We start from the raw sequence: 17,021 nt of genomic DNA, 5'->3' as shown, positions 1-17,021 counted from the left end.
CTGACTGGGTGGCCATTGTGGCCTAGCTCTTAGCGTCCTCGGAGTTATCTCTATCACGCCTTTCGCAGAAGGTGGTCTTCCTAGTGGCAGGCGCATCACTTCGGAGAGTGTCGCAGCTAGCAGCGCTATCATGCAAAGCCCCCTTCCTGGTGTTACACCAGGACGAGGTGGTCCTGCGTCCGGTCCCGGAATTCCTACTTAAGGTGGTATCCCCCTTTTCTTCTCAATCAGGATATCTCCTTACCTTCTTTTGGCTCATCCAGTTCACCAGTGTGAAAAGGATTTGCACTTCTTAGATCTCGTGAGAGCACTCCGGCTCTACATTTCGCACACTGCGCCCCTGCGCCGTTCTGATGCGCTCCTTGTCCTTGTCGCTAGCCAGCGTAAGGGGTCGCAGGCTTCCAAGTCAACCTTGGCTCGGTGGATCAAGGAACTGATTCTTGAAACCTACCGTTCTTCTGGGCTTCCGATTCCTTTAGAGCTGAAAGCCCATTCTACCAGAGCCGTAGGTGCATCCTGGGCATTGCGTCACCAGGCTACGGCTCAGCAGGTGTGTCAGCACTACCTGGGCGAGTCTGCACACTTTCACGAAACACTATCAGGTTCATGCCTATGCCGCGGCAGATGCCAGCCTAGGTAGGCGAGTCCTTCAGGAGGCGGTTGCTCACCTGTAAGAGAGGGCCGTTTCTTCGGCTCTTTTTATCGAGGTATTCTTTTACCCACCCAGGGACTGCTTTTGGACATCCCAATTGTCTGGGTCTCCCAATGGAGCGACAAAGAAGAAGGGAATTTTGTTTACTTACCGTAAATTCCTTTTCTTCTAGCTCCTATTGGGAGACCCAGCACCCGCCCCTGTTCCCTTCGGGCTGTTGTTCTTTTGTGTACACATGTTGTTCATGTTGAAGGGTTCTTTTGGTTCATGGTTTCAGTTCTCCGAACATCCTTCGGATTGAATTTACCTTAGACCAATTTATAAGTTCCTCCTTCCTGCTTTGGCACCAAAACTGATGGGCCCGTGATGCATGGGAGGGTGTATAGGCAGAGGGGAGGGGTTACACTTTTTAAAGTGTAATACTTTGTGTGGCCTCCGGAGGCAGTAGCTATACACCCAATTGTCTGGGTCTCCCAATAGGAGCTAGAAGAAAAGGAATTTACGGTAAGTAAACAAAATTCCCTTCATTTCACAGTATTGGCAATATGTACATATATACTGTATTTATCACTGTACAGGGGCAAATAATCCCCCCCCCCCCACCACCACTGGCTCTACAGTTCCCCTCACATACCGAAGTACAGTTACATCCAGTGACTTATTCTGATTTGCAGCAGTTTCCATCCTCCTCTTCTCCATATTAGATTGTGGATTGTTCCCATTATTCACAAACGTTTGTAATACAGTGAGTGTTAATGAGTGGTATTTTATAAACCCCCATACACACAGCAGGACAAATTATGTCCAGATTTTAGGTCATGATGCAGATATGAATTAATGCAAATTGTGGATATCTCTTTCAGGGCTTTCAAGTTCCTCGTGAAATTACAAAAAATCCATCTCTAGAAGTGAAGGATTCTGCCGCTCCGTCATCTCATCAGTTGGCACTTGGGTGTTCTTCATATTCTCCACAGTTGTATGCTACATCTCCCCTGTTTACTGCTTCTTATGGACATGAGGAAGATAAAGAGAAGCAAGTAAAGTGTTCTTCAAAGCACGGACTGGTGACTGCAACAAATACAAATATTCAAGGAAATGTTATTCACAATAATTTGTCAGCTTCCCCAGAATGGACGCCAACCACAGGATCTGTTGAGAGAGTAGTAGAAGAAAGAGTTAAACAAAACCCAAGAAGCACAGCACAAATTTTGGCCCTATTGAACACTTCACCCATTCAGAAAGAATCAATTGCTGCTCAGTTACCTACAGAAGTATCTACAACATGCAACAATGACTTCCAAAGAACATCTGCATACAATTCCCCAGGAGGCACAAATCATTTTATGCTCCCCAGTGAGCTATCCCCCATAAGAACGAAGCCAATCCAGAGTCGATGGGCTGTTTACTTAGATAACACTGCAGACTCTGGTACTGCCCAGATCGATCACGAGGACTTTGTAGAGCCATTTAGTCAGGGCAAAAATCAGGATAACCATGCACAAGATGAAGTGAATGGGATAGAAAAAAATACAGTTATAGTAGAAAACAATCCGATATCTAATTCCCACACTTCTGAACCTGACCTATCAAACAGTCAGTCATTTACACCAGAAGCATTGGCTGCTGAAAAAATCATCACAGATGACGAGAATAACTATGGCGCTTCCTCAGAAATTACATTTAATCTAATGGACAGCTTTGATTTTACGGAATTAGATGACACTGATAGTCAACCGGATTCAACTAAAGAGAGTGCAGATTTAACCAAGAGACAAAATCTTCAGAATAAAAATAAAGAAGCACATGATGATCATGCATCTTTAAAGGACTATGTGGAAAATGATTCACTTCATGAAGATAACGCCACGGTCTCTGAAATGTCACATAACAAAGTCAAAAGTGAATCCACTATACAAACACATCTGAAGAGCCAAGCTAACACCGGTGACGCTGGCAACAAGGCTGAGGTAATGGTTGAAGTGAATGTTATGCAGTCAGAAAAGAGGGAACTATTTCCTGTCAAAGTTAAGGAAGGCCATATTCCTTCCACCCAGATTATATCTCAGGCAGATGATATACCCAAGCAGAAGGCAGTACCTAAAAATCTGGATGATTCGTTTGGATACCTTAGGGGGGAAAAGTTTCCTACATTGACAAATACGATCATGCACCATTCAGTTGAAGGGTCTAATAAGGATTGTAATTTACCTGATGTATGGCCTTCAGGAAGCAGCATTTCACTCTTGAAATCTCTAAGCAAGCCTAGGAATGCTCTGGAGAGTCTAAACTTGTTTAGTGTGGGGTCGACGGCCCAGAATACAGACAGCGAAGCACAGCCTTACCTGAAGAGGGTAGAAGAGAAAGGTCAGGACTACTCAAAGTAAAGCCAAGTTTATAGAAGTTACTTTGTAAAGCAATATCACTATTCCAGTTTTATTCTTTTCATTAGAAGACTTCAATTCATTAAGGATGGTGTTTCCAATGCTAGTCTCAATGATGGGTAGGCAGGAAAAAGATACTCACGCCACTTAAGAAATTCAGTTCATCTCACCAGTAGCGTTCATCTCGCTGGAAATGTTTTAGTCGTAGACTGGAGTAACACTTCTGGTGTTAAAAATGCTGCCACTATTGATTGAATTTCACAGGTGGGCATAGTCAAGCCTGATCCTGTCCCGACTTCCCCAGATCAGCCCATTTTGGCGAGCCTGCCTGAAACAGGTGTTAAGTTCTCAAAAGTAGCAAAATTAAGTGCAACTAAGCAATACACAAAAATTGTGGCTTTTCAAAGTATTACAGTTGTCTTTTGTAAATACTTTGATGAATCGGGGCCTTTGTCTTTGTTGCATTTAATGAAAGACTAGCTCTATTACATTAAATTACTTTTAGTTTTCATGTGGTGAGATAGTGGCAACTGTTAGAGGCCAAAAGACCGATCTTCTTTTTTGTATTCATATGTCTCCTATAATTTTTTTTCTTTAAAAATGGTAGGTCAATGTTAATCGTCCCCTTTAACTGCTTTTGGATGGTAGTTGTGTATAGGGAGGAGTGTCAGGTGTAATAGCCGTCACCTGTCACCAATGCAAGTAGGGTCATTCCATGTCAAGTGGACCAGTTTTAAAAATCGTCCCCACTCGACCTTCTCCGATTTTTGTTGAAAATTTATAAGGATGTACATGTATGTTTGAAAAGAGGTTCTGTAAATTTTTAGGGCCAGATCTCAAATACATTGGGCACTGTTGACCTTTCACTGGAGGGTCCACCAAGCCTGCGGCTTCAGCTAAGAGGATTTTGCAAACTTTGGCACATAGCCATTAGAGGTCTATACTGGCTATGATGCTGAAATTTGGCATACTAGCTCAACTTTTGCTGCTAAACACAAAACTATTACCAGCTATTACAAAACAATATTTTGGCCGCAATTTTGTGTCAAAGTAGCTTGTAAAACGCCTCGCATAAAATGTATGCCTAACTTTGCCCATATATAACTCAAGACCAAAAACCAATAGTAACTGGTGCTTTGCCCTGTACACCAAACATCTACATGACTTTGCATTACTGCAATATCACGGTCAAAGCATATGTATTTGTGGAAATATTCACACCCACATATTATGAAAAACTTAAAAAACCCGAATTTGACCTATTTTTAGGTCAAATTTCTCAAAAAGGGTACCCCTAAAATATATTAATTCTGATATCATTAGAAAGAGAACATTTTTCTCTACAAGGATCATTGGGTTTTTTTTGGAGTCTCTCAGTTTAAGAAAAGAAAAATGCCACTGAACAGCATAGCCGGTAATAATTTTATCGCGTTTAGCAGCAAAAGTTGAGCTAGTATGCCAAATTTCAGCATCATAGCCAGTATAGAACTCTAATGGCTATGTGCCAAAGTTTGCAAAATCCTCTTAGCTGAAGCCGCAGCCTTGGGGGGGCCTCCAGTGAAAGGTCAACAGTGCCCAATATATTTGAGATCTGGCCCTAAAAATTTACAGAACCTCTTTTCAAACATACATGTACATCCTTATAAATTTTCAGCAAAATCGGAGAAGGTCGAGTGGGGACCACTGGTCCACTTGACATGGAATGACCCAGTATTCAGTCAACATCTATCTAAAGCTTTATAACCACTTTTAGTTCCAATTCTAGAACTTTCCATCCTTTCAATCCTTGAAAATATACTTTCTTCGGCGCTCTATTGGGAGACCCAGACGATTGGGTGTATAGCACTGCCTCCGGAGGCCACACAAAGCAATTACACTAAAAAGTGTAAGGCCCCTCCCCTTCTGGCTATACACCCCCAGTGGGATCACTGGCTCACCAGTTTTCTGCTTTGTGCGAAGGAGGTCAGACATCCACGCATAGCTCCACTGTTTGTAGTCAGCAGTAGCTGCTGGCTCTATCGGATGGAAGAAAAGAGGGCCCATATGGGGCCCCCAGCATGCTCCCTTCTCACCCGCGGTTGGTGCTTGTAAGGTTGAGGTACCTATTGCTGGTACGGAGGCTGGAGCCCACATGCTGTTTTCCTTCCACATCCCCTGGAGGGCTCTGTGGAAGTGGGATCTTGCCGGCCCCCAAGCCCTGGGGCCGGGCTCCATCCACAGACCCATAGAACCTGCTGGATGTGGAGCGGGAGTGCCGTTCAGGGACAAGGCCCTGCAACTTTCAGGTACTCTGTGTCCCCGGCAGGCACGGACACTCTCAGGGCTTGCTGAGCGTTGTAGTGCGCCGGGGACAGCGGCGCTGTACGCTGGGGGTTAGGTCACTGCAGCTTTGCTGAGTGACGTTGTGTATTGGGAACTACTGCGCCGACCGCTCCTGGAGCGGCGGCGCAGCTGCGACTTGTGGTGCGCCGGGGGCTTTGCGCCGACCGCGCTTTTACGGCGGCGGCGCTTCTAACTTTAGCCCCCGGCTTCTGCGGCCTAGCGCCGCTTCGTTCCCGCCCCCACCCTGTCAATCAGGGTAGGGGAGAGACGCTGCTCAATAGGCAGCGCCGAGGGCTGGAGCTTTATTTACATGCTCCAGCCCTCTCACTAGGCACAAGGGGAAGCAGACTTCCCGCTCTTCGTCGGTGTACGCCCAGGGCCCGCCCCCCCTCTCCACAAGGACGCCGGCAGCCATTACACATGCGATCTGGCTGGGGAGAGGCAGCAGGCTCTGGGAGACCCAGACTAGAGGGATTTCTGGCAACCACACACCGCTCCTAAGCGGGCGGTAAGCTGCACAGTAGTGCTGGCCCCACTAGTGCCTCAGAGATATATAGTGTACTTTTGTCTTGGTACCATATATATATATATATATATATAGTTGCACTGTAGGTCGCTTCTTGGCTGGACACCCTGTACTGCTCTGAGGAGGCAGCAACATGTCATCCGCAAAACGCAAGGCTGCCAAGGCACGGGCTGTGTGCACGGTTTGTGCTGCATGTGGGGCTGATCTACCGGCAGGCTCCAATGATTCACATTGTGTGCAATGTTCAGTCCCAGTGGCACTTCGTCAGCCAGAGCCTATTGTGGTGGTAGCCCAGGCAGAGACGCCTGTGAACCCTGCCCCGGTGACGGGGACAGACTTTGCAGTGTTTGCTGATAAAATGTCTGAGGCTATGACAAAAATCCTGGAGACCTTGCAGGCCAGGCCAGTTCCTCAGACCATGGACACTGCTGTGGCTATGCTCTCTGGTCCCCCTCAGTTGGAACTAATCCGTACTTCAAGGGGGTCTCAAGCATCACAAGCTGAAGTCTCTGACTCAGATGACAGTCCCAGGCAGCCTAAGCGAGCTCGCTGGGAAAGACCCTCCACGTCATCACACTGCTCAGGGTCTCAGCGAGAAGAATCTCTCTGTGATGAGACTGAGGACGGTGATCAGGATTCTAATCCTGAGGCCCCTCTCAATCTGGATGCCCCTGATGGTGACGCCATGGTTAATGACCTTATATCGGCAATTAATAGGCTGTTGGATATTTCTCCCCCAGCCCCTTCTGCAGAGGAGGCAGCTGCACAGCAGGAGAAGTTCCATTTCCTGTATCCCAAGCGTAAATTAAGTGCTTTTTTGGACCACTCTGACTTCAGAGAATCAATCCAGAAACACGACGCTCATCCAGACAAGCGTTTCTCTAAACGTTCTAAGGATACCCGTTATCCTTTTCCCTCTGAAGTAGCCAAACGCTGGACCCAGTGCCCAAAGGTTGATCCCCCAATTTCCAAGCTTGCGGCTAGATCCATAGTCGCAGTAGAGGATGGCGCTTCACTTAAAGATGCCAACGACAGACAGATGGACCTTTGGTTGAAATCTGTCTATGAAGCTATCGGCGCGTCGTTTGCTCCAGCATTCGCGGCCGTGTGGGCACTCCAAGCTATTTCAGCTGGTTTAGCACAGGTGGATGCTATCATACATCCAGCAGTGCCACAGGTGGCGTCCCTAACTTCGCAAATGTCTGCGTTTGCGACTTATGCTATCAATGCTGTCCTAGAATCTACGAGCCGTACCTCTATGGCGGCCGCCAATTCTGTGGTTTTGCGCAGAGCCTTATGGTTAAAGGACTGGAAAGCAGATGCTGGTTCCAAAAAATGCTTAACCAGCTTGCCATTATCTAGAGACAGACTGTTTGGTGAGCCATTGGCTGAAATCATAAAACAGTCCAAGGGTAAGGACTCTTCCTTGCCACAGCCCAGAGCAAGTAAACCTCAACAGAAAAAGTGGCAGTCGAGGTTTCGGTCCTTTCGAGGCTCGGGCAAGCCCCAATTCTCCTCGTCCAAAGGGACTCAGAAAGGACAAGGGAGCTCAGATTCCTGGCGGGCTCACTCACGCCCCAGGAAAGCAAATGGAGGAACCGCTTCCAAGGCGGCTACCTCATGACTTTCGGCCTCCTCCCTCCGCATCCTCGGTCGGTGGCAGGCTCTCCCGCTTTTGCGACATTTGGCTGTCTCAGGTCAAAGACCGGTGGGTAACAGACATTTTGTCTCGCGGGTACAGAATCGAGTTCAGTTCTCGGCCTCCACTTCGGTTCTTCAGAACCTCCCCACACCCCAACCGAGCAGATGCCCTGCTGCAGGCGGTGGACTCTCTAAGAGCAGAAGGAGTCGTGATCCCTGTCCCCCCTCTATAACGGGGGCGAGGATTTTACTCCAATCTCTTTGTGGTTCCAAAAAAGGACGGCTCCTTCCGTCCTGTTCTGGACCTAAAACTGCTCAACAAGCATGTGAACGCCAGGCGGTTCCGGATGGAATCCCTCCGCTCAGTCATTGCCTCAATGTCCCAAGGAGATTTCCTAGCATCAATAGACATCAAAGATGCTTATCTCCACGTGCCGATTGCTACGGAACACCAACGCTTTCTGCGCTTCGTGATAGGAGACGAACATCTTCAGTTCGTGGCTCTGCCATTTGGTCTGGCGACAGCCCCCCGGGTGTTCACCAAGATCATGGCAGCAGTGGTAGCAGTCTTGCACTCTCACGGACACTCTGTGATCCCTTACTTGGACGATCTACTAGTCAAGGCACCCTCTCAGGAGGCATGCCAACTCAGCCTGAATTTTGCACTGGAGACTCTCCAGGCGTTCGGGTGGATCATCAACTTCCCAAAGTCAAATCTGTCACCGACCCAATCACTAACGTATCTTGGCATGGAGTTTCATACTCTCTCAGCGATAGTGAAGCTTCCGCTGAGCAAGCAGTGGTCACTACAGACAGGGGTGCAGGCTCTCCTTCAAAGTCAGTCGCACTCCTTAAGACGCCTCATGCACTTCCTCGGGAAGATGGTGGCGGCAATAGAGGCGGTTCCGTTTGCGCAGTTTCATCTGCGTCCACTTCAATGGGACATTCTCCGCCAATGGGACGGGAAGTCGACATCCCTGGACAGGAAAGTCTTCCTTTCCCAGACGGCCAAGGACTCTCTGCAGTGGTGGCTCCTGTCCACCTCATTATCACAGGGAAGATCCTTCCTACCACCGTCCTGGGCGGTGGTCACGACAGACGCGAGTCTGTCAGGGTGGGGAGCAGTGTTTCTCCACCACAGGGCTCAGGGTACGTGGACTCAGCAGGAGTCCATCCTTCAGATCAATGTTCTGGAAATCAGAGCAGTGTTTCTTGCCCTACTAGCCTTCCAGCAGTGGCTGGAAGGGAAGCAGATCCGAATTCAATCGGACAACTCCACAGCGGTGGCATACATCAATCACCAAGGAGGGACTCGCAGTCGGCAAGCCTTCCAGGAAGTCCGGCGCATTATGATGTGGGTGGAAGCCACGGCCTCCACCATATCCGCAGTTCACATCCCCGGCGTAGAAAACTGGGAAGCAGACTTCCTCAGTCGCCAGGGCATGGACGCAGGGGAATGGTCCCTTCACCCGGACGTGTTTCAGGAAATCTGTCGCCGATGGGGAAGGCCGGACGTCGACCTAATGGCGTCCCGGCACAACAACAAGGTCCCAACATTCATGGCACGGTCTCGCGATCAAAGAGCTCTAGCAGCAGACGCCCTAGTGCAAGATTGGTCGCAGTTCCGGCTCCCTTATGTGTTTCCACCTCTGGCACTCTTGCCCAGAGTGCTACGCAAGATCAGATCCGACTGCAGCCGCGTCATACTCGTCGCTCCAGACTGGCCGAGGAGGGCGTGGTATCCGGATCTGTGGCATCTCACGGTCGGCCAACCGTGGGCACTACCAGACCGACCAGACTTACTGTCCCAAGGGCCGTTTTTCCATCGGAATTCTGCGGCCCTCAACCTGACTGCGTGGCCATTGAGTCCTGGATCCTAGCGTCTTCAGGCTTATCCCAAGGGGTCGTTGCCACCATGAGACAGGCTAGGAAGCCCACGTCTGCTAAGATCTACCACAGAACGTGGAGGATATTCTTATCCTGGTGCTCTGCTCAGAGAGTGTCTCCCTGGCCATTTGCATTACCTACCCTTCTTTCTTTCCTCCAATCTGGGTTAGAAAAAGGTTTGTCGCTCGGCTCCCTTAAAGGGCAAGTCTCGGCGCTATCCGTCTTTTTTCAGAAGCGTCTAGCACGACTTTCTAAGGTGCGCACGTTCCTACAGGGGGTTTGCCATATAGTTCCCCCGTACAAGCGGCCGTTAGATCCATGGGATCTGAACAGGGTACTAGTTGCCCTCCAGAAGCCGCCCTTCGAGCCTCTGAAGGAGGTTTCACTTTCTAGACTTTCACAGAAAGTGGCTTTTCTGGTAGCGATCACATCTCTTCGGAGAGTGTCTGAGCTAGCAGCGTTGTCTTCCAAGGCTCCCTTCCTGGTCTTCCACCAGGACAAGGTAGTGCTGCGCCCCATTCAGGAGTTTCTCCCGAAGGTGGTATCCTCTTTTCATCTTAATCAGGATATCTTTTTGCCTTCGTTTTGTCCTCATGCAGTTCATCGGTATGAGAAAGATTTACATTTGTTAGATCTGGTGAGAGCACTCAGAATCTACATTTCCCGCACAGCGCCCCTGCGCCGTTCGGATGCACTCTTTGTCCTTGTCGCTGGTAAGCGCAAAGGGTCGCAGGCTTCTAAGGCCACCCTGGCTCGATGGATCAAAGAACCAATTCTTGAAGCCTACCGTTCTGCAGGGCTTCAGGTTCCATCAGGGCTGAAGGCCCATTCTACCAGAGCCGTGGGTGCGTCCTGGGCATTGCGACACCAGGCTACGGCTCAACAGGTGTGCCAGGCAGCTACCTGGTCGAGTCTGCACACTTTCACCAAACATTATCAGGTGCATACCTATGCTTCGGCGGACGCCAGCCTAGGTAGAAGAGTCCTGCAGGCGGCAGTTGCCTCCCCGTAGGGGAGGGCTGTCTTGCAGCTCTAACATGAGGTATTTCTTTACCCACCCAGGGACAGCTTTTGGACGTCCCAATCGTCTGGGTCTCCCAATAGAGCGCCGAAGAAGAAGGGAATTTTGTTACTTACCGTAAATTCCTTTTCTTCTAGCTCTTATTGGGAGACCCAGCACCCGCCCTGTTGTCCTTCGGGATTGTTGGTTTGTTTGCGGGTACACATGTTGTTCATGTTGAACGGTTTTCAGTTCTCCGATGTTACTCGGAGTGAATTTGTTTAAACCAGTTATTGGCTTTCCTCCTTCTTGCTTTTGCACTAAAACTGGTGAGCCAGTGATCCCACTGGGGGTGTATAGCCAGAAGGGGAGGGGCCTTACACTTTTTAGTGTAATTGCTTTGTGTGGCCTCCGGAGGCAGTGCTATACACCCAATCGTCTGGGTCTCCCAATAAGAGCTAGAAGAAAAGGAATTTACGGTAAGTAACAAAATTCCCTTCTTTGCAATATATCTCATTAGAGAAAATACACTCTACTCATCAGGTTGCTTAGCTTCACTTAGAGATCAGGTTACATGCTGCCCACAGGCCTATGTAGAGGAAGGAACAGCAGGAGCCACACAGCACACAGAAGTGAGGAGAGATAAAGATCGTGCCCGTCTTATCACTACATTCCCACAATGAGTATTTAGGCCCAGTCACACACAACGACTTACCGGCGATCCTGAAAACGATGCGACCTGATAGGGATCGCAGGTAAGTCGCTGGCAGGTCGCAGGTGAGATGTCACACAGTCAGATCTTACCAGCGATGCAGGAACAATACAGGTCGCAGTAGCCACCTGTATAACGATCTCAGCAGTCACTGTGACCCTGTCACACAGCGTCAAACACAGCGATGGGTCCTGCTCAGCAGGACATCGCCTTTGAAGAAAATGACCTGGACCATTCTGCAACGACTAGAGATCTCACAGCAGGGGCCTGATCGCTGGTAGGTGTCACACATAACGAGATCGCTAACTGGATCGCTACTGCGTCACAGAAACTGTGACTCAGCTGCGATCTCGCTAGCGATCTCGTTATGTGTGACGGTACCTTTTGATCAGTTCTTGATGTTGTAGACTTTCTGCACCTATTTGCTAAATTAAGTTATTTGCATTTTTTAAATGCGTTTTTTTGACCCTGAAGTTTTTCTCTTTTTGAGATGTCCTGTTTTAGTAAGGGTAAGTTAACACAGTGCGTTGTTCGCGGCGTTTATGCACGTTTTTCGGATGCGTTTTTGGCCTCAAAACTGCATGACTTTGCTTCCCCAGCAAAGTCTGAGTTTTCATTTTTGCTGTCCGCACACAACATTTTTTTTTTTTTTTAACCCCTTCACGACCATGGACGGAAAGATCCGTCCTTGTGCCCTGGGCCTTAACGACCAAGGACGGATCTTTCCGTCATGGCGGAATCGCGGCACCGGAGCCTCCGGTGACTGCAATATGTTAACAAAAACCGCAGATTCGGGGAGGAGGGGACCTGTTCCTGACCTTAGGAGGGGTGGTGCCTCCTCCCCGGACCTACGGAGGCTGTGATTGGCTGACGAACGCCGCTCAACCAATCACAGCCACTGTAATGTTCCAGCCATTTAAAATGACTGAAACATTGAAATCCAGCCCTGGCCAGTGCAGCTCTAGCACTGGCCATTGGCTGGAGCTGGGTGACCTCACTGGATCACCCTCCCCCAGCTCCAATGCTCTGATTGGAGAGATCGGCCTTGTGACCGATTTCTCCAATCACAGTGGACCTGTTGCCGGTGACCGCCCCCGTCATCGTCCCTGCAGCACGCCAGCACACACAGTGAGTGTACACAGTGCAATGGCAGGGCGACAAGCTCCGGTCCCATGCTGTTATGAGACCGGAGCATGGGACCCGGAAGTTGCCGCACTGCCATTGCACTGTACGAAAAGCGTCCCGATCCGCCGCCGCCGCCGCCGCTGCTGCCCTCCGCGATCTGCCACCTGTCTCCCCGATCTCCTGCCCGCACCCTCACCCCCACACCTCCCGATCCGCTGCCGCCCTCCATCTGCCACAGTGCCACCGCTCCCCCCAATCTGCTGCCCGGCCCCTCACCTCCGTGCAGCAGATCGGAGGGAGCGGTGGCACTATGACAGATGGAGGAGGACTGGGATCGTGCACCCTGTCCTCCTCCATCTGTCATAGTGCCACCGCTCCCTCCGATCTGCTGCCCGGCCCCTCCCCCTCGTGATCGGTGCTCGCCCCCTCCCCTCCGTGATGTGCTGCTCGCCCCCTCCCCTCCCCTCCGTGATGTGCTGCTCGCCCCCTCCCCTCCCCTCCGTGATGTGCTGCTCGCCCCCTCCCCTCCCCTCCGTGATGTGCTGCTCGCCCCCTCCCCTCCGTGATGTGCTGCTCGCCCCCTCCCCTCCCCTCCGTGATGTGCTGCTCGCCCCCTCCCCTCCCCTCCGTGATGTGCTGCTCGCCCCCTCCCCTCCGTGATGTGCTGCTCACCTTCTCCCCTCCGTGATGTGCTGCTCGCCTTCTCCCCTCCGTGATGTGCTGCTCGCCTTCTCCCCTCCGTGATGTGCTGCTCGCCCCCTCCCCTCCGTGATGTGCTGCACGCTCCCCCCACCTCTCACCCCCGTGGTCAGCTACCCGCCCCCTCCCCTGTCACCGCCGTGATGTGCGCTCCCTCCCCTGTCACCGCCGTGATGTGCGCTCCCTCCCCTGTCACCGCCGTGATGTGCGCTCCCTCCCCTGTCACCGCCGTGATGTGCGCTCCCTCCCCTGTCACCGCCGTGATGTGCGCTCCCTCCCCTGTCACCGCCGTGATGTGCGCTCCCTCCCCTGTCACCGCCGTGATGTGCGCTCCCTCCCCTGTCACCGCCGTGATGTGCGCTCCCTCCCCTGTCACCGCCGTGATGTGCGCTCCCTCCCCTGTCACCGCCGTGATGTGCGCTCCCTCCCCTGTCACCGCCGTGATGTGCGCTCCCTCCCCTGTCACCGCCGTGATGTGCGCTCCCTCCCCTGTCACCGCCGTGATGTGCGCTCCCTCCCCTGTCACCGCCGTGATGTGCGCTCCCTCCCCTGTCACCGCCGTGATGTGCGCTCCCTCCCCTGTCACCGCCGTGATGTGCGCTCCCTCCCCTGTCACCGCCGTGATGTGCGCTCCCTCCCCTGTCACCGCCGTGATGTGCGCTCCCTCCCCTGTCACCGCCGTGATGTGCGCTCCCTCCCCTGTCACCGCCGTGATGTGCGCTCCCTCCCCTGTCACCGCCGTGATGTGCGCTCCCTCCCCTGTCACCGCCGTGATGTGCGCTCCCTCCCCTGTCACCGCCGTGATGTGCGCTCCCTCCCCTGTCACCGCCGTGATGTGCGCTCCCTCCCCTGTCACCGCCGTGATGTGCGCTCCCTCCCCTGTCACCGCCGTGATGTGCGCTCCCTCCCCTGTCACCGCCGTGATGTGCGCTCCCTCCCCTGTCACCGCCGTGATGTGCGCGCCCTCCCCTGTCACCGCCGTGATGTGCGCTCCCTCCCCTGTCACCGCCGTGATGTGCGCTCCCTCCCCTGTCACCGCCGTGATGTGCGCGCCCTCCCCTGTCACCGCCGTGATGTGCGCGCCCTCCCCTGTCACCGCCGTGATGTGCGCGCCCTCCCCTGTCACCGCCGTGATGTGCGCGCCCTCCCCTGTCACCGCCGTGATGTGCGCGCCCTCCCCTGTCACCGCCGTGATGTGCGCGCCCTCCCCTGTCACCGCCGTGATGTGCGCGCCCTCCCCTGTCACCGCCGTGATGTGCGCGCCCTCCCCTGTCACCGCCGTGATGTGCGCGCCCTCCCCTGTCACCGCCGTGATGTGCGCGCCCTCCCCTGTCACCGCCGTGATGTGCGCGCCCTCCCCTGTCACCGCCGTGATGTGCGCGCCCTCCCCTGTCACCGCCGTGATGTGCGCGCCCTCCCCTGTCACCGCCGTGATGTGCGCGCCCTCCCCTGTCACCGCCGTGATGTGCGCGCCCTCCCCTGTCACCGCCGTGATGTGCGCGCCCTCCCCTGTCACCGCCGTGATGTGCGCGCCCTCCCCTGTCACCGCCGTGATGTGCGCGCCCTCCCCTGTCACCGCCGTGATGTGCGCGCCCTCCCCTGTCACCGCCGTGATGTGCGCGCCCTCCCCTGTCACCGCCGTGATGTGCGCGCCCTCCCCTGTCACCGCCGTGATGTGCGCGCCCTCCCCTGTCACCGCCGTGATGTGCGCGCCCTCCCCTGTCACCGCCGTGATGTGCGCGCCCTCCCCTGTCACCGCCGTGATGTGCGCGCCCTCCCCTGTCACCGCCGTGATGTGCGCTCCCTCCCCTGTCACCGCCGTGATGTGCGCTCCCTCCCCTGTCACCGCCGTGATGTGCGCTCCCTCCCCTGTCACCGCCGTGATGTGCGCTCCCTCCCCTGTCACCGCCGTGATGTGCGCTCCCTCCCCTGTCACCGCCGTGATGTGCGCTCCCTCCCCTGTCACCGCCGTGATGTGCGCTCCCTCCCCTGTCACCGCCGTGATGTGCGCGCCCTCCCCTGTCACCGCCGTGATGTGCGCGCCCTCCCCTGTCACCGCCGTGATGTGCGCGCCCTCCCCTGTCACCGCCGTGATGTGCGCGCCCTCCCCTGTCACCGCCGTGATGTGCGCGCCCTCCCCTGTCACCGCCGTGATGTGCGCGCCCTCCCCTGTCACCGCCGTGATGTGCGCGCCCTCCCCTGTCACCGCCGTGATGTGCGCGCCCTCCCCTGTCACCGCCGTGATGTGCGCGCCCTCCCCTGTCACCGCCGTGATGTGCGCGCCCTCCCCTGTCACCGCCGTGATGTGCGCGCCCTCCCCTGTCACCGCCGTGATGTGCGCGCCCTCCCCTGTCACCGCCGTGATGTGCGCGCCCTCCCCTGTCACCGCCGTGATGTGCGCGCCCTCCCCTGTCACCGCCGTGATGTGCGCGCCCTCCCCTGTCACCGCCGTGATGTGCGCGCCCTCCCCTGTCACCGCCGTGATGTGCGCGCCCTCCCCTGTCACCGCCGTGATGTGCGCGCCCTCCCCTGTCACCGCCGTGATGTGCGCGCCCTCCCCTGTCACCGCCGTGATGTGCGCGCCCTCCCCTGTCACCGCCGTGATGTGCGCGCCCTCCCCTGTCACCGCCGTGATGTGCGCGCCCTCCCCTGTCACCGCCGTGATGTGCGCGCCCTCCCCTGTCACCGCCGTGATGTGCGCGCCCTCCCCTGTCACCGCCGTGATGTGCGCGCCCTCCCCTGTCACCGCCGTGATGTGCGCGCCCTCCCCTGTCACCGCCGTGATGTGCGCGCCCTCCCCTGTCACCGCCGTGATGTGCGCGCCCTCCCCTGTCACCGCCGTGATGTGCGCGCCCTCCCCTGTCACCGCCGTGATGTGCGCGCCCTCCCCTGTCACCGCCGTGATGTGCGCGCCCTCCCCTGTCACCGCCGTGATGTGCGCGCCCTCCCCTGTCACCGCCGTGATGTGCGCGCCCTCCCCTGTCACCGCCGTGATGTGCGCGCCCTCCCCTGTCACCGCCGTGATGTGCGCGCCCTCCCCTGTCACCGCCGTGATGTGCGCGCCCTCCCCTGTCACCGCCGTGATGTGCGCGCCCTCCCCTGTCACCGCCGTGATGTGCGCGCCCTCCCCTGTCACCGCCGTGATGTGCGCGCCCTCCCCTGTCACCGCCGTGATGTGCGCGCCCTCCCCTGTCACCGCCGTGATGTGCGCGCCCTCCCCTGTCACCGCCGTGATGTGCGCGCCCTCCCCTGTCACCGCCGTGATGTGCGCGCCCTCCCCTGTCACCGCCGTGATGTGCGCGCCCTCCCCTGTCACCGCCGTGATGTGCGCGCCCTCCCCTGTCACCGCCGTGATGTGCGCGCCCTCCCCTGTCACCGCCGTGATGTGCGCGCCCTCCCCTGTCACCGCCGTGATGTGCGCGCCCTCCCCTGTCACCGCCGTGATGTGCGCGCCCTCCCCTGTCACCGCCGTGATGTGCGCGCCCTCCCCTGTCACCGCCGTGATGTGCGCGCCCTCCCCTGTCACCGCCGTGATGTGCGCGCCCTCCCCTGTCACCGCCGTGATGTGCGCGCCCTCCCCTGTCACCGCCGTGATGTGCGCGCCCTCCCCTGTCACCGCCGTGATGTGCGCGCCCTCCCCTGTCACCGCCGTGATGTGCGCGCCCTCCCCTGTCACCGCCGTGATGTGCGCGCCCTCCCCTGTCACCGCCGTGATGTGCGCGCCCTCCCCTGTCACCGCCGTGATGTGCGCGCCCTCCCCTGTCACCGCCGTGATGTGCGCGCCCTCCCCTGTCACCGCCGTGATGTGCGCGCCCTCCCCTGTCACCGCCGTGATGTGCGCGCCCTCCCCTGTCACCGCCGTGATGTGCGCGCCCTCCCCTGTCACCGCCGTGATGTGCGCGCCCTCCCCTGTCACCGCCGTGATGTGCGCGCCCTCCCCTGTCACCGCCGTGATGTGCGCGCCCTCCCCTGTCACCGCCGTGATGTGCGCGCCCTCCCCTGTCACCGCCGTGATGTGCGCGCCCTCCCCTGTCACCGCCGTGATGTGCGCGCCCTCCCCTGTCACCGCCGTGATG

The 17,021-nt window shown here is 55.4% G+C and overlaps 1 protein-coding gene across 1 annotated transcript in view; it reads left to right on the top strand.

Annotated features, from left to right (window-relative positions):
* The window catches only part of ZGRF1 (zinc finger GRF-type containing 1), a 189,658-nt gene that overhangs the window by 33,825 nt on the left and 138,812 nt on the right, over nucleotides 1-17,021 (top strand). Inside the window, exon 5 of the mRNA XM_075349440.1 lies at nucleotides 1,516-2,619. Coding sequence (XP_075205555.1) covers nucleotides 1,516-2,619 — 1,104 coding nt within the window. The remainder of the gene's footprint in view (nucleotides 1-1,515; nucleotides 2,620-17,021) is intronic.

The sequence above is a fragment of the Anomaloglossus baeobatrachus genome, chromosome 1 (assembly GCF_048569485.1).
Source record: "Anomaloglossus baeobatrachus isolate aAnoBae1 chromosome 1, aAnoBae1.hap1, whole genome shotgun sequence".
NCBI lineage: Eukaryota > Metazoa > Chordata > Amphibia > Anura > Aromobatidae > Anomaloglossus > Anomaloglossus baeobatrachus.
The sequence above is the reverse complement of the archived record's forward strand: the minus strand, read 5'-3'. Positions and strand labels throughout refer to the sequence as shown.